This window comes from Macaca thibetana, chromosome 3 (assembly GCF_024542745.1).
Source record: "Macaca thibetana thibetana isolate TM-01 chromosome 3, ASM2454274v1, whole genome shotgun sequence".
NCBI classification, from domain to species: domain Eukaryota; kingdom Metazoa; phylum Chordata; class Mammalia; order Primates; family Cercopithecidae; genus Macaca; species Macaca thibetana.
Genome location: NC_065580.1, coordinates 142,087,836 through 142,110,967, shown reverse-complemented (window position 1 = coordinate 142,110,967; position 23,132 = coordinate 142,087,836). Strand labels below are relative to the sequence as shown.

At 45.9% G+C, this 23,132-nt stretch overlaps 2 protein-coding genes across 4 annotated transcripts in view; one reads left to right on the top strand and one right to left on the bottom strand.

The window, feature by feature from the left end:
- Nucleotides 1-3,522, bottom strand: part of SMURF1 (SMAD specific E3 ubiquitin protein ligase 1) — a 123,047-nt gene extending 119,525 nt beyond the window's left edge. For all 3 annotated transcript variants that reach the window (XM_050783965.1, XM_050783963.1, XM_050783964.1), the window contains exon 1: nt 3,103-3,522. In XM_050783965.1, the coding sequence (XP_050639922.1) occupies nt 3,103-3,157 (55 nt within the window). In that variant the 5' untranslated portion in view covers nt 3,158-3,522. The remainder of the gene's footprint in view (nt 1-3,102) is intronic.
- Nucleotides 1-23,132, top strand: part of ARPC1A (actin related protein 2/3 complex subunit 1A) — a 374,209-nt gene that overhangs the window by 137,741 nt on the left and 213,336 nt on the right. The gene's annotated exons all lie outside the window — the stretch shown is intronic.

Genomic DNA, 23,132 nt, shown 5'->3' with positions numbered 1-23,132 from the left:
CAGCCTCCCAAAGTGCTGGGATTTCAGGCGTGAGCCACCGCGCCCAGCCATCTTCGCTATCTTTGCACTGAATTTCGCTCTGTGTATATTCATTGACTGGTTGAAACAGCCCTCATTTTTTTAAAGTCCTTTTTTTTTTTTTTTTTCAAATAACAAACATGGAAATAAACTCTGAAACCTGTAACAAAAGTATTCAACTTCTGAAAGATTGTTACTCAACATTCCAGAAGTGAGAGTTCAAACTTCCCTTAACCAAAAAGATGAGGCCAAAACCTATTCCGCTGTCAACAAACTTTCTAGTTCAAACCTTTCGAGGTAAACTAAGGTTCCACGTACTGGCATTGCATGTGTACACCATCACCGCTAAACCGCAATCGTATTGTAAGGATGATCACACTCACAGATCCTCTCAAACCATTCATAACATCTACTGAAAGGGAAAGGGAAAGGGAAAAGGTGTTTCAGAAAGAACACTCATCACCTGGTCCTTCCCTATCAAATGTCATCCAAAAATTCCTTAAAGCATTCTTGCATCGATAATCTAAATTCCTGAATCCAAAAATAATTTGGGAGGAGGACAACCCAAGTCCTCCCTTTCAAGGCCCAGGCTTGGCAACTAGGATTAATTAATATATATATACCGGACATAAACATTTCAATTAAAACCTATTCCTTCTAAAACACTCATCATATTTCTAACAAAACACAAAATCAGTTGCTTTCGCTTTTAACAAGATAACTGAAACCAATATGATGTCAATTACAGACTGAGTTGTAAATCAGAACCAAGTTAAAAAGCTTTCCAAGTATTACAATCTCAAAAATGTTACTTTTATGTTACCGCATAAATAAAAATGTATCTACATTGTATCTACAAAGTGAGAAGTGTTTCCTATCAGCCCTGGTGTGAAGAAATCTATTTCCCCAGAAGCAAAGATCCCAGAGGAAACTACCTCTTACATTACAAAACCAGGGTCTGGGTCTGGGTCCAAATCATTATCTCATTATCTTTATACAAAAAAACAAAACCTTCTCTTCAGACAAAAGTTGGGCCATGCAACAACTATGGGCTCTCAAAGTAAATTTTAGTTTTAAAAAAATTACCCATTGTTTGCATGGATTTTACCGATGACTTTATGGCTGCGCATCTGCCATATAGTGTTCAAGACGCTCATTCTCTCTTTGAAAGGACCTGCCCAGACCAGGACTTTGGAGTTCTCACCCGACTGAGCCACTGAACAGAAAAATCCAGGGGAAAATCCCTAACGGGGATTAGAATGAACTTTTTAGTTTCTTTCCAGAGCTGGAAATATTCGAGTTTGGAAAGTCCCGGAGCAGAGCCACATTTGCAACACGGCCGTCCTGCTTTAGGGATGAATTGAAACTGGGAAGACAGTAGTACCAGGGAGAGTGAGAAAGGGAAGATGAGGATGCAGCCTGGTCCAGAACCTCTGGAGCCCACTGGGGAGACAGGCTGGCATCACATCCACGCCACCAAGTCGCAGGCCCACGGCAGAGAGTTGCGCTCACCCTTGAAGGTGGCACTACAGAGCCACCCAGGAAACACGGGCTTTTCACTGAAGACGAAATGAATCAAGGAGCCTGCGTGTGGGCAGCTTCCAAAGCCTCCAGTGAGTGTGGGAGTAGGGATCAGCGTCTCACGGGCGCTCAGGGTTGCTGAGTGTGAGGGTGATGGTGAAACAAAATGCAGAAAAGGTAAAAATTGAAGAAGCCGAGTCAAAAGTAGCTAGCGGTCTGGCCTAAGAGACAGGAAGTGGCCCAGACTGAGACTGACGAGGGCTGGACCAGGGGGAAGTGAGGAGAGCAGGACTGGGAGCAGCTACAAGATAGGATTGAGGAATTTCAGGCTGAAGGAAAGAAAGGGTGGAGGCCCCGCCAGACAGCAGCGAGGGGGCGGGGCTAGGCAGGAATGAGGGCGGGGCTTGAAAGTGAGGGGCGGGGCTAGTGGAAGAAGGAAATGAGGACGGTGTAGGGGGTGAGGGAGAAACGAAAAAGGATTGAGGGGGTGAGAAGCGGGTGGGTGGGGGCAGGAGGGCAGAAGCAAGGGGCAAGTGGAAGGGGAGATAGCAAAAGAGAGGATGGAAGTGGGGGAGAAGCGGGTGGGAAAGTCCAGGAGGATGAAGGGAGCGAGCAGGTGGGAGGGGAAACAGGAAAGCAAGAGAGAGGATGGGAAAGTGGTGAGAAGTGAGGGATGGGACCAGGGGAACAGAGGCGAGGCCAGGAAGGAAAAGCGAGGGGGCAGGTGGGCGGAGAGGTTGGGAAGCAAGGAGAAGCATGGAGGGCGTAAAAACGGCGGAGGAGAGAAAAAAACGAGAGAAGCAAGGGGACGGGGCCAGGAATGAAGAAGCGAGGGGGTGGGACCAGGAAGAAGTGAGGGCCGAGGCTAGGAAAGAAGTGAGGAGGCGGGACCAGGAAGAAGTGAAGGCCCAGGCTAGGAAAGAAGTGAGGGGGCGGAACCAGAGAGAAGCAAGGGAGCTGGACCCAGGGAGAAGCGAGGGGGCGGGACCAGGGAGAAGCGAGGGGGCGGGGCCAGAGAAGTAAGGAGGCGGGAGCAGACAGGAGCGAGGGGGCGGGACCAGGGAGATGTGAGGGGTCAGGTGCCGGGGAGGTAAAGGTGGGGAAAGGAGAGGACCGCCAGGGGGCGGGGCCTGGAGGGAGAAGCGAGGGGTCCGGTGCTAGGGAGAAGAAGGGAAGCGAGAGGCAAGGGGCCGAGCCCCTTGAGAGGTGAGGGGACAGGGCCTGGAAGGAGATGCAAGGGGCGGGGCCAGGGAAGGAGATGCAAGGGGCGTGGCCAGGAATGGAAATGAGAGGGGCGGACCCAGGACGGAGACGCGAAGGGGCAGGTGCGGGGGAACTGGAGACCGTGGGGGCGCGAGCGGCCAGGGGGCGGGGCCGGGCAACGGCGAGGGGGCGGGGCCGGGAGGGAGAAGCAAGGGGCGCACGCCGAAGGGGGTGACGAGGTCCTGGGACAACGGCCGGCGTGGGGGAGGGCCGCTTCCAAGGGCGCCCGGCGGGGAATTCCACGGAGGGCGAGGGGGCGCAGGGGCGCAGGGGCGCGGGTGGGCCTCCCGCCGGCCGTACCTGTCAGACGGATCTTGATGCTGGAGCCGTTCCTGCGTGTCCCGGGGTTCGACATCTCCCGCCAACGATCGGGCAGCCGCGGATCCAGCGCCGCCGCCCCCCGGCCCGGCCCGGCCCGGCCCCGCCGCCGCCGCCTCAAGGTTACGGCTCCGGGCTGGGCGCCGGGGTCCGAGCCGGGACACAAACTCCGCGGCCCAGGCGTCCGGGCGGCAGGCGGATGGTCGAGCCGGGAGATCGGCGCTCGCTGCGGCGCTCTGACTCTCGCTCCTCCCAGCCGAGCCCAGTCCCGAGCCGCAGCCGCCGCCGCCTCCACCACCTCAGAGCCGGACGCCCGCCGCCCTCGCCGCTTCCGCCGCCGCCGCCGCCTCCCCGAGCCGCGCGCGCGCCCGCCGCCGTGCCGGCCCGGCCCTGCGCGCCCCCGTGCCTGCGTGCGTGCGCGCCCCCGCGGCGTGCTCCCGGGCGGGGCGGGGCGGGGCGGGGCGCGCCGCTACGTCGCCCACCCGCCTCGGGCGCGCGAGGCCCGGATCGGGCGGGATGGGGTCTTCCCGCTTCCTCCAGCCAGCGGGTGGGAGAGTCTGGCCCCAAGCCCGGGAAGGGAGAGCAGAGCTGGCCCCGGGGCCCAGTGCGCCGTCGCCCTCTGTTTTGGCCCCTGTCTCTGCGAGGCTCTGAGTGGCTCCTGAGTGACTGAAGAGGTGTTTGCATGAAACCGTGGGCTGTGTCCACACCAAGCACCTTGCACACAGGCGTGCAATACCAGTTTTTTTAGTTGAGAGCTTTCGATCATGCAAGTTCAAGGGAGGGACTTCTCAAAGAGACAAAGCGCTTAGGTGTGTTCTGTACAACCGGTGTGCTCCACTGACCCATAACAAAGTTGCCAGAATCGCAGAAGTGCCATATACGGACAAGGAAAATGAGATGAGAGAGGGATAAAGTTGAGAGGCGGATGCTTGTTATTATCCAATCTGCATACAATTTTACCAAACAAGAAAGCAGCATTGTGGTTGGTGTTCCCCAGTCTTCTGCTAAGTTTCCCCTTCTCCCAGGGTTGCAGGTTAGAACCAACAGCTCATGGCTGGGTAAGGTGGCTGTAGCCTGTAATCCCAGCACTTTGGGAGGCCGAGGCGGGCAGATCACTTGAGCCCAGGACTTTGAAGCCAGCCTGGGCAACATAGGGAGACACCATCTCTACAAAAAATACAAAAATTAGCTGGGCATGGTGGTGCACGCCTGTAGTCCCAGGTACTGGGAGGCTGAAGTGGGAGGAACGCTTGAGCCCCAGAGTTCAAGGTTGCAGTGACTATGATCAGGCCACTGCACTGCAGCCTGGGCGACAGAGCTAGACACTGTCTCCAAACACACACACACACACACAAAGTTCATTATGCGCTTTCTCCAGCAAACAAACGCCTTTCTGTTAGCATGTTATAGAAAGAAAATGATATGTTATTAGAAAGAGAAAGCTAGATTTATCAAACTTGTTTTTTACCCACTACCTTTTTTTTTTTTTTCTTTTGAGACAGGGTCTCACTCTGTCACCAAGGCTGGAGTGCAGTGGCACGATCTTGGCTCACTGCAACCTCCACCTCTGGGGTTCAAGCGATTCTCATGCCTTAGCCTCCCAGATAGCTGGGATTACAGGCGTTAGCCACCACACCCAGCTAATTTTTGTGTTTTTGGTAGAGATGGGATTTCGCTGTTTTGGCCAGGCTGGTCTCAAACTCCTGAGCTCAGGTGATCTGCCCGCTTCAGCCTCCCAAAGTGCTGGGATTTCAGGCGTGAGCCACTGCTCCCAGCCCCCACTACCCATTTTCATGTAGAAATTATTACTTTTTCTGATTCTTCATCAATCAACTTGAACAAATTATTTTAATACCATATGTGTATATGTGTGTGTGTCCCGAAGAAAGTAAGCTCTGGGCCATTGCTACCATCCCCTGCAGCCTTAGGCCTGTCCTGAGGTCACAGTCTTCTGTGAACCTTCTACATAGAGCGCCTAGACATGCCTGCCTGCCTGCCTGCCTGCCTCAGGATGAGCCTAGTGAAAGCAGAGTCTCTCCTGGGCAGGATTCAAGGCATCACATCTGTGAAATAAAAGGATGGTCCTGGGTCATTTCTGTGGCACCTTACAGCTCTTTCAGTTATCCTCAAGAAAAACCCAAGAATACAAGCAATGTTTAAGCAATAGCAGTAGAGCCACAATCCAGCTGTTTCCATTTGTAGATGATTGTCACAGAGAGTGAATACCTGGGTCTGAGTTAATCCATCCAGTCTCTAATGCTCCCAGGTAATCCCCATTCTTCTGCCAATCCCTTTAGTATTTCCCCCTCCTCTTTATTCCCCTATTCAAAGAGTCTCCTCTCTAAACAAAACCAAAAATCACTCTCTGCTTACCTGGGTGCAGGCTCCTGTTCTTATTCCCAGGTGTTCTGATCTAGAAACCTTTCATTGATTAATTTTGTTGCTTTTCTCCCTGCCCTGAGGGCTAGTTCTTCCTTGGCTTGACTGTTTCCTTACTCTTTGAGTCAGGAGGTTGCTTCTGGAGGTTTCTGAAAGGCATTTTGTTCACTCAACAAGTACAGATGCTCCTTGACATACAATGGGGTTACATTCTGATAAACCCATACTATGTTGAAAATATCATGTCAAAAACACATTTCCGGAGGCCGGGCATGGTGGCTCACACCTGTAATCCCAGAACTTTAGGAGGCTGAGGTGGGGGGATTACCTGAGGTCAGGAGTTCAAGACCAGCCTGGCTAACATGGTGAAACCCTGTCTACTAAAAATACAAAAGTTAGCTGAGTGTGGTGGTGTGCACCTGTAGTCCCAGCTACTCGGGAGGCTGAGGCACAAAAATCAAACTCAGGAGGCAGAGGTTGCAGTGAGGCGAGATTGTGCCACTGCACTTCAGCCTGGGCAACAGAGCGAGACACTGTCTAAAAAAAAAAAACCAGAAAATGCATTTACTACACCTAAAATGCATTTACTACACCTAAGCTACCAGCCATTATGGCTTAGCCCAGCCTACCTTAAGTGTGCACAGAACACTTTCATTACCGTACGGTGGGGCAAAAACATCTAACACAAAGCCTATTTTACAATAAAGTTATTATAAAGAATTTTGAATCAAAATTCGAAATTTGAAGTATGGTTTCTACTAAATGTGTATCGCTTTCCTACCATAACATCAAAAACTCATAAGTCAAACCATCATAAATTGGGACCATCTGAAATTGCTAGATATTCCCAATAGTATCTTTCACCACAGCTGCACAAAGGTGATCTTCCTACCTGGAAGCTAGTGTTTTACTCATTCAGGAAACATCGGCCACCTACTATGTGGCTAGGAACAAGGAACACAAAATAAATATATTACGGCTTCAGCATTCCAGAGGCTCAGTTAACTGTATGAAACAGACACGAGCAACTGACAATGATACAGTGATGGGGATGTGTATAGCAGGCTAGAATGTAGATGACAGAGCAATTCTGCATAAGAAGAGAAATGGAGACATCTCAAGTCACAGATGACTTTAATCTAGAGCTTAAAGCCAGTGTTCAAGTTTGCTGGGCAAAGTGGTGAGGAAGGGCGTTATAGATAGAAGGAACAGCTATACAAAGGCATGAACATGAATGCATTTTCCAGCACCATTTTCAATAAAAGTGTACTCATGGAGCTGCTTGTATACTGTATCCATACAACTTACTCCATTAAAAGTTGATCAAAGGCCGGGCACAGTGGCTCACACCTGTAATCCCAGCACTTTGGGAGGCCAAGGCGGGTGGATCACCTGAGGTCAGGAGTTTGAGACCAGCCTGGCCAACATGAGGAAACCCTGTCTCTACTAAAAATACAAAAATTAGCTGGACATGGTGATGCATGCCTGTAATCCCAGCTACTCGGGAGGCTGAGGCAGGAGAATCGCTTGAACCCAGGAGGCAGAGGTTGCAGTGACCCAAGATTGTACCGCTGCACTCCAGCCTGGGTGACAAGAGCAAGCCTCTATCTCAAAAAAATAATTTTTTTTATAAAAGCCTGGGCAACATAATGAGACCCCGTCTCTACAAAAAATTTAAAAATTATCTGGGCAAGGTGGTGCATGCCTGTAGTCCCAGCTACTCAGGAGGCTGAGGTGGGAGGAAGGCTTGAGCCCGATAGCTCAAGGCTGCCGTGAGCTATGATTGTGCCACTGCATTCCAGCCTAGATCACAGAATGAGACCCCATGTCTTTTAAAAAAATAAATAAATAAATAAATAAAGGTTGATTAAAAATAACAAAAAGCATTTGCCCACTTAAAAATCATCAGACACTATCATATTGAACTTAAGATATATCATCTTGACTTCCTTTCATCATGTATCACGTTCCTCAAAAATACGATCTTCTAAAGCTATCTGGAACAAACAGATGCAAAATGTCAAACAATTCTGCTGAAACAGAGATGGAACTTGGTGAGCCTCTTCGAGTGTCCTCTTTGCAATGGCTTTACACAGAGCAGTTTTGACCCTGCTCTCTAGGTAGGATTGGACTGCTTTTATTTCCCAAAAATGTGTCAGTTCCCTGTGTCGGTGTTATTGAGCATTTGAAATATTTTCCAGTGGGCAAATCTGCCTTTGGATCTGACTGCAGTAGTTCTTAACCAGTTTCTGAGTCCCAAACCTCTTTGACAATCTGATGGAAACTCTGGACTCCTTCCTTCAGAAAAATTCACATGTGGAAATACACATCAAAATTTGCTTCCGATTTTGGTGGGTTTATGATCAACTGAAACCAATTTATGAATCCTCTAAGGGCCTGTAGTCCCTAGATTAGCAAGTCATTTTTTATTCTTTAAGAGAGAGGGTTTCACTCTGTCACTCAGGCTGGAAGGCAGTGCCGTGATCATGGCTAACTTCAGCCTCGAACTCCTGGGCTCAAGCGATCCTCCCACCTCAGCCTCCCAAGTACCTGGGACGGGACTACAGGCATGTGCCACCAAACACACCTGGCTAAGTTTTTTATTTTTCATACACACAGGGTCTCACTCTGTTGGCCAGGCTAGTCGCCTCAAGTGATCCTCCTGCTTCAACCTCACAAAGGGCAGGCATGAGCCACTGCACTCAGCCCAAGAACCTTCTGTTTGTTTGTTTGTTTTTTGTTTTTTGTTTTTTTTGAGACGGAGTCTTGCCCTGTCGCCCAGGCTGGAGTGTGCAATGGCACCATCTCGGCTCACAGCAACCTCCACCTCCCAGGTTCAAACGATTCTCCTGCCTCAGGCTTCCAAGTAGCTGGGATTACAAGTGTGCACCATCACACTTGGCTAATTTTTGTATTTTCAGTAGTTAGTAGAGATGAGATTTCACTATGTTGGCTGGGCTGGTGTCGAACTCCTGACCTCAAGTGATCCGCCTGCCTCGGCCTCCCAAAGTGCTGTGATTTCAGGCATGAGCCACCATGCCCGGCCACAGTAATTTTTTTCTAAAGGAAATTATCAAGCAAATGACGTTGAGCATATCCCGTATGTATGTGTTCGGGATCCAGGACAATACTTTGGGAGGCCGAGACGGGCGGATCACGAGCTCAGGCGATCGAGACCATCCTGGCAAACCCGGTGAAACCCTGTCTCTACTAAAAAATACAAAAAAACTAGCCGGGCGAGGTGGCGGGCGCCTGTAGTCCCAGCTACTTGGGAGGCTGAGGCAGGAGAATGGCATAAACCCGGGAGGCGGAGCTTGCAGTGAGCTGAGATCCGGCCACTGCACTCCAGCCTGGGCAACAGAGCGAGACTCCGTCTCAAAAAAAAAAAAAAAAAGAAAGGTAGCGGGTGTGCTGAAAAGAGGACGACTATGACCCATGGAGGCCCACAGTCTACCTGGCCTCCATCACATCACCAGCCGGTGCTGAAGCAAGATATTAAAATTCTCCAAGCCTCACTTTGCTCATCTGTAAAATGGAGATAATGCTTCTCTCTGAAAGTTATTGGTGAGGCTTAAATCATGAATGTAGATTTAGCATGCCAATACAGCAAGCTCTTGGTAAATGGCAGTTCTTATTAGTATGTGTGTGGTTGCCTTTGCTCCAAAAGCTCCTAGTGAAGCTTCTTACCCTGAGAAAATCTGGGACTTTGTGCAGAGGGTCCCTGGCGGGAGTGAACAGTTATAGGGAAGGCCTCTTGAAATCACATTTCTGTTCCTGAGCTGGTGCCTCTGAGGCCAGTGGCCAGATCATATTAGCCTTTAAAATTTCTTTATCTAGGGCCTAGGCTTCTTTTGCTTTTCATCTGAACATCAAGTTTTGTTTTGTTTTTCAGATGGAGTCACCCAGGCTAGAGTACAGGGGCAGGATCTCGGCTCACGTGCAACCTGCAACCTCCCCGCCTCCCGGGTTCAAGCGATTCTCCTGCCTCAGCCTCCCAAGTAGCTCGGACGGACCACAGGCACGTGCCATCATGCCCCGCTAATTTTTGTATTTTTAGTAGAGACAGGGTTTTGCCATGTTGGCCAGGCTGGTCTCGAACTCCTGACTTCATATGATCCACCTGCCTCAGCCTCCCAAAGTGCTGGGATTACAGGCATGAGCCACTGTGCCCGGCCTTTGTTTCTGTTTTTGAAACAGGGTCTTGTTCTGTTGCCCAGGCTGGCGTGCAGTGGTGCAATCATAGTTCAGGGCAGCCTTGACCTCCTCAGCTCAAGCAATCCTCCCACCTCAGCCTCCTGAGTAGCTGAGACTACAGGCACACACCACCAAGCCCAGCTAATTTTTATATTTTTAGTAGAGACAGGGTTTTGCCATGTTGGCCAGGCTGGTCTCGAACTCTTGACCTCAAGTGATCTCGCCACCTCGGCCACCCAAAGTGCTGGGATTATAGCCGTAGTGACATTAAACAAACTGGAAACTTCATGAATCAGATTTTTTTTTTTTTTTTTTTTTTTGAGACAGTGTTTCACTCTTGTTGCCCAGGCTGGAGTGCAATGGCGCAATCTCAGCTCACCACAACCTCCGCCTCCCGGTTTCAAGCGATTCTCCTGCCTCAGCCTCCCGAGTAGTTGGGAATATAGGCATGCACCACTATGCCCGGTTAATTTTTGTATTTTTTAGTAGAGATGGGATTTCTCCATGTTGGCCAGGCTGGTCTCGAACTCCTGATCTCAGGTGATTCGCCAGCCTCAGCCTCCCAAACTGCTGGGATTACAGGCATGAACCATCACGCCCAGCCAGACATTCTCATACTAATTAAGAAGAACGGTAGTTGAGTGCCCAGCTCTGGCAAATATTCACCATTGTTCCTGCTGGCAAGGGGGTGACCCAATTCTCTAGTCGTACAGTTGTGCAGAACCCGTAACCAAATCATTCCCTTATGCATTCTCAGAGTATTTAAATCAAACTCATCCTTCTGCTGAGTCCTGGCGAGGCTCTAATCTTACCCTGATTGTGCAAAAATAGAACCAAGTATGGATCAATGTGACAAAGATTCCCCTACTACCAAAGGCATTCATTCATTAAAGGCATTCATATAAACAAATTAAGTTAATTTGAGGTTTAACGGCATCTGGTTTGTGAGGGAGGGATGCTAGGTAATTATTAGTTACTATTCCTGCTTAGCCAACATGAGGAAGGTTTTTCAAGGAGAGAGATCTCCAATCCAGGTTCCTGCCCTTTTTTCCGGTGCCTGCATTGTGCTGATGGCCAACATCATCTGTCTGTCTGTCTCTTTAGCCTGCATCAATCCTCCATCTGCCTAGGACTTCTCTGGACCTAGTCCTGCCTAAGACTTAATCTGTAGAATGGTTTTAAAATTTTGATTTTTTTCTCCCCAGGAACCATATTCTAGAAAACACAATTTTGTCATTTGTATGCAACTATTAGTAATATTAATTCATTGTTCCTCTCTTTGTACTGTAGAATAGTAAGAATAGTAAGCAAACCTTTTTTTTTTTTTTTTTTTTTTTTTTTTTTTTTTGAGACAGCCCTGTTGCCCAGGCTAGAGTGCAGTGGTGCGATCATAGCTCACTGCAATCTCGAGGTTCTGGGCTTGACTGATCCTCCAGCCTCAGCCTCCCAATCCTGAGTAGCTGGGGATCACACCACCATGCCTGGCTAATTTAAAAAAAAAAAAAATTTTTTTCTAGAGACAGGGTCTCCCTGTTGCCCAGGCTGATCTCAAACCCCTGGGCTCAAGCAGTCCTCCCACCTCAGCCTCTCAAAGTGCTAGGATTATAGGTGTGAGCCACTGAACCTGGCCACAAACATTAAGAACCTCCTATGTATCAGGCAATGTGGTAACATGCAGGGAATTTTAAAAGATCAACAAGATATAGTCCCTGTTATTTTGTGGTTCACTTCTAGTCATGGAGCCAATCACATAAACACATCATTAAAACAATGTATAGGCCAGGCACGGTGGCTCACGCCTGTAATCCCAGCACTTTGGGAGGCCAACGCGGGCAGATCACGAGGTCAGGAGATCGAGACCATCCTGGCTAACACAGTGAAACACCGTCTCTACTAAAAATACAAAAAAAATGCCGGGTATGGTGGCATGTGCCTGTAGTCCCAGCTACTCGGGAGGCTGAGGCAGGAGAATGGTGTGAACCCGGAGGCACAGGTTGCAGTGAGCCGAGATCATGCCACTGCACTCCAGCCTGGGCGACAGAGCGAGACTGTCTCTCAAAAAAAAAAAAAAATTAGCCAGGCATGGTGGCAGGTGCCTGTAATCCCAGTTACGCGGGAGGCTGAGGCAGGAGAATTGCTTGAACTCAGGAGGCAGAAGTTGCAGTGAGCCAAGATTGTGCCACTGCACTCCTGACAAAGCGAGACTCTGTCTCAAAAAAAAAAAAAAAAAGTAAAAATGTGGCAGAAAGGTCCAACTGAACTGTCCCTTTCTCTGTGGACATCAATATGCCTTAGATATGGGCATACAAAGGGAAGTGTTTGGTGCGTTCACCAGGATTCTATGCAGAAAGTAACTTCATGTTTGGTGTTTTGCTGCTTATCTTAGACAGTGTCTAAAGAGATTCAAAAATTAACAGTGGTTAATTCAGGAATCTTACCAATTTAAAAATACTTGGGACATATCTTTGGTAACTTCATTTCTTGTAAGGCGGCCCCAACCTTTGCTATTTTACAGTCTTGAGCAGTTCTGTCTCCACAAGCCGCATGTATTTCTGCTGCGAGTTTTCATCTCGGGTTGTCACTTAGAGGTATAATCATTTTAGACATTGCAATCTGCTCAGAGAGCAAGGCCTGTGATGTCTTCACTGAGCAGGATGAGGGCTGCCGTGCCTCTCTTTAATAAGTGAGAGTACTGGCCGGGCGCGGTGGCTCATGCCTGTGATCCTAGCACTTGGGGAGGCCAAGGCAGGTTGATCACGAGGTCAGGAGATCGAGACCATCCTGGCTAAGACAGTGAAACCCTGTCCCTACTAAAAATACAAAAAATTAGCCGGGCGAGGTGGCGGGTGCCTGTAGTCCCAGCTACTCGGGAGGCTGAGGCAGGAGAATGGTGTGAACCCAGGAGGCGGAGCTTGCAGTGAGCTAAGACCCTGCCCCTGCACTCATCTCAAAAAAAAAATAAAAAAGAATCCTCAGAATCAAATGGGAAAACAGTTTTATTTTTCAACTTACTTTTGTTGAATTCATAGATTATGGTCGAATTCTCAATTCATTGACAAAAATTAAGGTTTAAATGCTAATTTCGACAAGCCACCATGCATCGGAATGGAATATTTTTATGACAACGGACTGGTCTTAGGAGAATGCTTACCTTGCAAAGGGGATGAGGATTATAGGATGTTTCATGGAACCTTTTGGACTAACACATCTTTCCCTGAAGGAGTTTCTGTCCTTAAATGCAATCCTTTGCAGAATAATTTTTATATATGTGGGAGGAGAAAGGAAGTGGTCGGGGGATTAGTACCAACACAGTGAGTGACTTTAAAAAGATATAAACCTACCGTTGCTCTGAATATGGTATTTGGGACTGGGCACAGTGGCTCACACCTGTAATCCCAGCACTTTGGGAAGCCAAGGCGGGCAGATTGCTTGAGGTCAGGAGTTCAAGACCAGCCTGGCCAACATGTGAAACCTCATCTCTACTAAAAATACAAAAATTAGTTGAGCGTGGTGGCCCTTGCTTGTAATCCTAGCTACTCGGGAGGCTGAGGCAGGAGAATCGCTTGAACCTGGGAAGCAGAGGTTGCAGTGAGCTGGGATTGCACCACTGCCCTCCAACCTGGGCAACAGAGAGCGAAACTCGGTCTCAAAAATAATAATAATAATAGTAACCCCTGAACAATTAACTCCCTTGCATGAATTTGGCATCAACAGATTCCCTTAAATTCTAAGATTCGAGTTTTGTCATCTGTAAAACAGAGGTGATACCAACATCATACAGCTATTGTAAGCATTACTGGTATAGGAGATGATGTCTATGAAAGTTCTTTGTAGAAGTATTATATAAATGTTCATTTTTGGCCGGGTGCAGTGGCTCATGCTTGTAATCCCAGCACGTTGGGAGGCCGAGGCGGGCAGATCACCTGAGATCAGGAGTTCAAGACCAGCCTGGCCAACATGGCGAAGCCCCATCTCTGCTAAAAATACAAAAAATTAGCACTATTCACAATAGCAAAGACTTGGAATCAACCCAAATGTCCATCAGTGACAGACTGGATTAAGAAAATGTGGCACATATACACCACAGAATACTATGCAGCCATAAAAAAGGATGAGCTCATGTCCTTTGTAGGGACATGGATGCAGCTGGAAACCATCATTCTCAGCAAACTATCGCAAGAACAGAAAACCAAATACTGCCTGTTCCCACTCATAGGTGGGAATTGAACAATGAGATCACTTGGACACAGGAAGGGGAGCATCACACACCGGGTCCTATTGTGGGGAGGGAGTGGGGGGAGGGATAGCATTAGGAGATATACCTAATGTAAATGATGAGTTAATGGGTGCAGCACACCAACATGGCACTTGTATACATATGTAACAAACCTGCACGTTATGCACATGTACCCTAGAACTTAAAGTATAATAATAATAAAAAAAAATTAGCCAGGCATGGTGGCACATGCCTGTAATCCCCAGCTACTCAGGAGGCCAAGACAGGAGAATCACTTGAACCCAGGAGGTGGAGGTTGCAGTGAGCCAAGATTGTACCACTGCACTCCAGCCCGGGTGAAAGAGCGAGACTCTGTCTCAAAAAAAAAAAAAAAAAAAAAAAAAAGGTCCTTGATCTCTTGATCTTTGAGTAAACCTGCAAGTGTCCAAAATGAGACTTTGATGTCCTTCGTATATTTACTGAATGGAATGCACAGATAGTGACCAGAACTTTATAAATAATAAAAGTTCCAGATGGGGGCAGTGGCTCATGCCTGTAATCCCAGCACTTTACGGGGCTGAGGTGAAAGGATTGCTTGAACCCAGGAATTCAAGACCAGCCTGGGCACCACAGCAAGACCTCATCTCTACAAACAAAATAAAAAATAAAAATAAAAATCAGCCGGATGTGGTTGCTCATGCCTGTCGTCCCTGCTATTTGGGAGGCTGAGGTGGGAGGATCATTTGAGCCCAGGAGTTCAAGGCTGCAGTGAGCCATGATCACACTATTGCACTTCAGCCTGGGTGACAGAGCGTGAGTCTCTTAAAAAAAAGAAAGAAAGAAAGAAAGAAAACAGTTTCCATAATTTTTAATAATTGTTAAATGTTATGATCCCCCTTCCCATCCCAAAAAAACACTTTAAATGTTTTCTAAATAATCACACTCCTGAAAGACAAGTAAATCAGGGATACAGCATATTTTTTCCATTAATAATTCACCAAAAATGAGAGTAGCTCACACTTTTTTTTTTTTTTTTTTTTTTTTTTTTTTTTTTTTTTAGAGGGAGTGTCTCTCTCTGTCACCCAGGCTGGAGTGCAGTGGCATGATCTCAGCTCACTGCAACCTCTGCCTTCTGGGTTAAAGTGATTCTCATGCCTCAGCCTCCCGAATAACTAGGACTACAGGTGCCCACCACCACACCTGGCTAATTTATGTATTTTTAGTAGAGACAGGGTTTTACCATGTTGACCAGGCTGGTCTCGAACTCCGGACCTCAAGCGATCCACCCCCGGCCTTGGCCTCCCAAAGTGCTGGGATTACATGTGTGAGCCACCACACCCAGCAAAAATATCTTTTTATTACAGGCAACTCCCAGGTCATTTATCAGAATTTCAGGTCATTTATCAGACTTTCACCATACATAGTTATGCTTCAGAAACTTAGGTTTTTTTTTTTTTTCTCTCGAGACAGAGTCTTGCTCTGTTGCCCAGGCTGGAGTGCAATGGCACGATCTCAGCTCACTGCAACCTCCACCTCCTGGGTTCAAGTGATTCTCCTGCCTCAGCCTCCTGAGTAGCTGGGATTACAGGTGCGCACCACCACACCCGGCTAATTTTCTGTTTTTTTAGTAGAGACAGGGTTTCACCATGTTTACCAAGCTGGTCTCGATTTCCTGACCTCGTGATCCACCCACCTCAACCTCCCAAAGTGCTGGGATTACAGGCGTGAGTCTTGAGTCTATGTTCATGTAATATACACCATGAAATTACACAGTTTTAATGTATGTGAGGTTTTCCTAAATTTTAAATCACTAAAAAGCTACCAATGACAAAATTGACACACCCCCTCAATTCTGTCTCCTAGTCGGAAGCCAGCAGTTTGGTGAACATGCTTCCAGAATTATTTTCTATACATATACTAACACATATATACTTTTTATAAAAGTTTATTTATATATGTGTGTATATATATATAGATATGTGCACATATATTTATTGATTCACCAATTTAGGACATTATCTGTTGGCTCTTCATTTATGAAAGATGAGGAGTTAGGTGACTAACACTTCCCTCTTCCTGCCTCCATTTTTATAGTTACTATTTTCAGTTCTTCTATTTGTACTTTTAAATATTTTTTTGAACCTGTGTTTCCTATCAGCTTGTAACTTATGATCTCTTCCATGTTAGACAAAGATATTGGCACTGAACCATCTGCTCCAGTCTATACTCCCACCTTCATCCTTCTCAGCTGAACGTTGACAATGTCAAGGATGACAACAGTCACATTCTCTTCTGTGTGCATTGCTGACTTCCCTGGTTTGTCTGTTGATTCTATAAATGGATTATTTCAGAATCAAGGTCAAAAATCACACCACATTTCAGTTGGCTTCATGTTTGGACCTGGAGTTTTCTTACACATTTTTTTTTCCTTGTTTCTAATTGCCTTATTTTCCTCTTATTGGTGGAAGAAACAAATTTATGGAGTTGTTCTTGGCTTTGAGATAGGATCTTGCTCTGTTGCCCAGGCTGGAGTGTAGTGGCATGATCACAACTCACTGCAGCCTCAACTTCCTGGGCTCACATGATCCTCTCACCTCAGCCTTCCGAGTAGCTGGGACTAACAGTGCATGCCACCACACTCAGCTAATTTTTTTTTTTGTAATTTTTAGAGAGATGGGTTTTCATCATGTTGCCCAGGCTGGTCTCAACCTCCTGGGCTCCAGCAATCTGCCTGCCTTGGCCTCCCAAAGTGCTGGGATTACAGACATGAGTTACTATGCCCAGCCCAGATTTATGTTTTGTCATGTCATTAGTATAATCTGGCATCTTAGTCTATTACTTGGAATCAATTTCATCCTTCCCTCAAGTAGAATGAATCAACTTCATTCTTCTTGTTGAAGATAGTCTACCTGGAGCTCACTGCCTGTCTGTTCTAATATGGAAAAAACAGCCGCCTTCCAGGTTTGCTGTCCAACTCTCATCTTGGGATTATTTTTCAGTGGACTTCTAGGTTGGTTTCACCATTTCTTGTATTTTATCTTTTTTTGGGAGGTGGGGTGTTTACTTCCTTTCTTGATGGAGTACATTCTCAGGTAACTTCCTTAGTACTTGAAATGTAATCTTTCTGAGTTTATATCTGAAAATATGATTATGTCTTATATGGCTATATGGTTCTAAATAATTTATGGTTCTAAATGTATGGTTCTAATTTTCCCTCAGAACTTGGAATTTTTCTATCATTCAGTCCACAAAGAGAAATCTGATGCCAGTCTGATTCTCATTCTTTTATAAGTAATCTATTTTTTCTTTCCGGAAAGAATCTTCTGTTTATTCTTGGTATTCTGAAATTTCACAGCATTGAATCCAGGGATTGATTTTTTTTTATTTGTTCTGCTTGGCATTCAATGAACCCTTTCAGCCTAGAGATTTACTTTCTTCAATTCTGATACTTTTTTTTTTTTTTTTTTTTTTTTGAGACAGAGTTTTGTTCTCGTCACCCAGACTGGAGTGCAATGGCACAATTTTAGCTCACTGCAACCTCCACCTCCCAGGTTCAGGTGATTCTCCTGCCTTAGCCTTCCAAGTAACTGGGATTACAGGTGCCCGCCACCACACCCAGCAAATTTTTGTATTTTTAGTAGACACAGGGTTTCACCATGTTGGCCAAGTTGGTCTCAAACTCCTGACTTCAAATGATCCACCCCCCTCGGCCTCCCACAGTGCTGGGACTACAGGCATGATCCACCATGCCTGGCCTCAATTCTGATAAATTTTCTTCCAGGGTTTCTTTGATAATGTCTTTCCCTATGTTTTCTCTTTTGTCTTTTTCTAGAACTTCAGTTACTCAGATGTTGAGCCTCCTGAATTGATTTTTTTTCCTCTCCCCAAACTTTCATCTCTTTGTAACTTTCTGGTCTATGTTCTGAAAGATTTATCTTCAAACCTTTCTCTTGAATTTTTTTTCTGGTAATCATTTAATTTCTGAGATTGTTCCTTTATCCTGGCATCTTTTGTTTTATGGCCGCAGAATCTTCTCAAATCCGTTGAGAATATAAATTAGAGGATGTTGGTTTTAATTTCCCCTGATTCTCTTAGGACTGTTTCTTCTGCGAAATTGTTGTTTTGTTCATTTACCTTTTTCTTTTCCATCATGCCGATTTTTTTTTCCTTTTTTTTTTTTTTTATGAGGGAGTTTTGCTCTTATTGCCCAGGCTGGCGCGATCTTGCTTGACTGCAACCTCCGCCTCCGGGGTTCAAGTGATTCTCCCACCTCAGTCTCCCGAGTAGCTGGGATTACAGGCATGTACCACCACATCCGGCTAATTTTGTATTTTTAAGTAGAAATGGGGTTTCTCCATGCTGGTCAGGCTGGTCTTGAACACTCAACCTCACGTGATCCACCTGCCTTGGCCTCTCAAAGTGCTGGGATTATAGGCGTGAGCCACTGCACCATCCCCGATTTTCTTCTTGTGTCTGATCTTTCATATTTAAGAATGGGAACCCACATTGATTTTTCAGGACAACTCATTTAGATTTCTTCTATACATCTGTGTGTTCCTGTTAGAATTCTCCTATGAATAGATTAGGTAACAGAATGCCTGATGGATGTGATTTTAAAATTTCTTGATAGTCAGGTAAGAAAGCAAGCCATTGTGATTCTTAATCTTTCATATATGACTTATTTTTACACTCTAGATGTAGGTTTTGTTTTTTGATACAGGGTCTCACTGTCACCCAGGCTGGAGTGTAGTGATGTGATCACAGCTCACTGCAGCCTCGACCTCCTGGACTTAAGCAATCCTCCTACCTCAGCCTCCTGAGTAGCTGAGACTACAGGCAAGTGCTACCACACCTGGCTAATTTTTTTGACTTTTTGTAGAGATGGGTCTCATGTTGCCCAGGCTGGTCTTGAACTCCTGGCCTCCTGAGTAGCTGGGACTACAGGTACATGCCACCACATTTGGCTAATTAAAAATTTTTTTTTAATAGAGATGGGTCTCCCTATGTTTCCCACACTGGTCTGGTACTCCTGGCCTCAAGCGATCCTCCCACCTCAGCCTCCCAAAGTGCTGGGATTACAGGCATAAGCCACCACACCCAGCTGGATCTTACTTTTTTAATCAGAGTTTTAAATTTTCACAATGACATGCTTTGGTATAAATCAGCTTTCATCCATTTTTCTGGGCTAGTTACGGGATCCTTTAAATGTGGAGATCAGTTTTCTTCTGTTTGGGGAAATGCTCTCATCTGATAATTTTCTTTCCTCTATATATTTTTTCTCTACTTTTGGAACTCTTCTGTTCAGATTTCAGACCTCCAGTTCTGGACTTTATATGATTTCATCTTTTCTGTTTTTGCTATTTTGTTCTACTTTATGGGAAATACCCTCAATTTCATCTTCCAATTCTACGATTTTCATTTCTACTATCTTTTTATTATTTTTTTTTTAGATGGAGTCTCACTCTGTTGCCCAGGCTGGAGTGCACTGGCAAGATCTCGGCTCACTGCAACCTGCACCTCCTGAGTTCAAGCCATTCTCATGCCTCACCCTCCTGAGTAGCTGTGGGACTATAGGTGTGCACCACCACGCCCAGTTAATTTTTGTATTTTTAGTAAAGATAGGGCTTCACCATGTTGGCCAGCCTTGTCTCGAACTCCTGACTTCAAGTGATCCCCCGCCGGCCTCCCAAAGTGCTGGGATTATGGGTGTGAGCCACCACGCTCAGCCCAGTTCTACTATCATTTCTAATTTCCAATAATCCTTTTTGTTCTTGGTATGTATATAAACAGCATCTTTTTTTTCTTTTTCTTTTTTTTCCTGAGATGGAGTCTAGCTCTGTCACCCAGGCTGGAGTGTAGTGGTGCAATCTTGGCTCACTGCAACTTCTGCCTCTCGGGTTCAAGTGATTCTCCTGTCTCAGCCTCCTGAGTAGTTGGGACTACAGGTGCACATGACCATGCCTGGCTAATTTTTGTATTTTTGGTAGAGACGGGGTTTCACCGTGTTGGTCAGGCTGGTCTCGAACTCCTGACCTCAGGTGATCCACCTGCCTCAGGCTCCCAAAGTGTTGGGATTACAGGCGTGAGCCACCATGCCCAGCCACATCCTATGTTTTGCTTCATAAAAGAAATGTCATTAGCCAGGCATGGTAGTGCCTGCCTATAGTCCCAGCTACTTGGGAGGCTGAGGTGGGAAGTTTCCTTGAGCCCAGGAGTTCAAGGCTGTACTGGGCTATGATAGTGCTACTTCACTCCAACCTGGGCGACACAGGGAGACCCGCTGTCAAAAAAAAAAAAAAAAAAGAATAAACTTCCAGTTTACTGCCAGGTGGGGCAGGGGGCAGTTGGTCAGCCTCCTGGAATAGGGGGATAAAACAGCTTTTTGTCTTTTCAACCTTACATTATGGATAACTTCAACCACCCACAGAAAGAAACAGAATAGTATATAACTCCTTATAGACCCATCACCAGCCCTGGTAACCATGACCACATTGCCAATTCCACCCCATGCATGTATCTCTTTCACTTCCATCTTCCCACATTACTTTGAAACAAATCCCGAACATCATATCATTTCATCTATGATCATTCTGATTTCTCTAAAAGGACTTTCTAATTAACATAGCCCCAATATGATGATTAAACCAAAATACCCAATAATTCTTCATCATCAAACCTCCATCCAATGCTCAAGTTTCCAATTGTCTCATAAATGTCATGTGTGTTTTATTTTCTCAATTGTTTGGTGGTATCAGAATACAAATGAGGCCCATTCTGGTTAGTCAATACGTCATTTAAGTCTAAATGTATAGGTTCCCCCACCCCCAAGCAATTTTTTAGTTGGAATTTATTAAGAGGAGGAGAGAAGGGTTTCTCACAGTCTGGAGTCTGCTGCTCGCTTTTCTGAAGTGTAGCTTAGTGTTTCTCCTCTATCTTTTGTATTACTTATAAATTGGTAGTTGCATCTAGAGGTTTAATTGCAGCTTCCTATTGTTTTATCTTCAAGTTCATGGATTCTTTCCTGTTTCCTCCGTTCTGCTGTTAAGCCCATTCAGTAAATTGTATTTATTTATGAGACAGGGTCTCGCTATGTTGCCCAGGTGGGTTTTGAACTCCTGGGCTCAAGCAATCCTCCTGCCTTGGCCTCCCAAAGTGCTGGGATTCAGGTTTGAGTCACTGTACTCAGCCATCATCCAGTAAATTTTAAATTCCAGTTATTGTATTTTTCAGCTTTAACATTTACATTTGATTCTATTTCTTTGCTGAGACTTCAGTGACCCTAGGCTATCATTTAAATGATGTCGTTTCAAATTAGAACAAATGATCCACTCCAGGATGTAGTGCAGTGGCATGATCTCAGCTCACTGCAACCTCCTGGGTTCAAGCAGTCCTCCTGCCTCAGCTTCCCGAGTAGCTGGGACTACAGGCATGCGCCACCACACCTGGCTTATTTTCATTTTTTTTTTTTTTTTTCCTTTTTTTTTTTTTTAGTAAAGACAGGGTTTCACCATGTTTACCAGGCTGATCTTGAGCTCCTAACCTCAAGTGATGTGCCCACCTTAGCTTCTCAAAGTGCTGGGATTTCAGGCATGAGCCACCACACCTTCTAAGATTAGGTTATAAAGGACCATGGCTTCTGTCTTGGGGATTCTTTCTCTCTGATCACTAGCTCTGGGAGAAGCAAACTTCCCTGTCATGGGAGATTCAGGAAGCCCAAGGGAAAGCCTATGTAGTGTGGAACTGAAATCTCTAGCCATCAGCCACTGAGGAACTGAAATCCTCTAATTACCACATACTACCATTGTAAGTAGGTCCTCTCCCAATTGAGCCTTCAGATGAGACCACAATTCTGGCTGACAGCTTAAGTCCAACCTCGTAAAAGACCTTGAGCCAGAACCACCTAAACTGTCCCCAGATTCTTGCCTTACAGAAACTGTAATATTTTTTTAGCTGTTAAGTTTCTGGGAAATTGTTTTATAGCAAATAACTAATTCATGAGGCTTTGAATTAGTTATTAGTGATTCCCTGTCTGCCACTTACTGAAAGATGAAGGGCAAGTTGGCTAACCTTATGAGCTCCAGTTTACTCGGATATTCAGGATAACCATTTTTGCATCACCTTGTTTGATATTTGAACCCCTTCTTTTATAGATGAAAAAAAAACTGAAGCCCAAAGGAATTGACGGAAAAGAATCCACAGATGAGGCACTTAACAGTGAAATTACATGAATGTCCAGGCTTCGGCTATTTAGAAAAAGAGTAGGACTGACCCCAGGGCTCATGGCTCCAAGTCAAGTTATTCTTTTATGCCTTAAAGCAAACTGTGCTGCCTTATAATATGTGCCATTATCATGAACACAGTCCATGTTTCAGGAAAAAACAGCAGATAAGTTATGCAGTGTGCGTGGCTAACCAAGAAAATTGCATTTTTTTTTTTTTTTGAGACGGAGTTTCGCTCTTGTCGCCCAGGCTGGAGTGCAGTGGTGCAATCTCAGATCACTGCAACTTCCGCTTCCCGGATTCAAGTGATTCTCCAGCCTTGCCTTCTGAGTAATAGGGATTACAGGCATGTGCCACCATGCCCAGCTAATTTGGTACTTTTAGCAGAGACAGGGTCTTATTATGTTGGCCAGGCTGGTCTTGAACTCCCGACCTCAGGTGATCCACCTGCCTTGACCTCCCAAAGTGCTGGGATTACAGGCATGAGCCACCATGCCCAGCTGAGAATTGCGTTATTCGAGGTACATGACAATTTCTGGGCAAATGCAAAAGGTCAGAGTTGTTACAGTTCAGTGTTCACACTGTAAGCCAACCTACAGCCATTCACGCCTTCCTTCCTCTCTGTTGCCTCGCCAGTCATCCCAACTCCCCGAGTCTAAGCACATGGGCACCCAGCCAGAAGGTGACTAACACCATCTCTTTGCACCCAGACCATGTACAAAAGGCAAATTGCTCCTTTTTTTAAACCTTGCTAGGCAAGTCGGTATTAGTATCTTCAAACTACAAAGGCTCCTTTGTCATGCAATTTTAGCAAAGAAGAGTTAACCGAGAGAGAAGGAAAAAAAGAGGTTGACAGTATTTTGAGTCAACAAGGTTAGATCACTTGGACAACAGTGACTAAGCTCAACAGGGCTTCCAGCTTTTTTAATTAAAATTTTTTTTTCTCAAAGATGAATCTTTGTAAACCATCTCACCTTTCTGACTACCTTCAACTACACTCTATG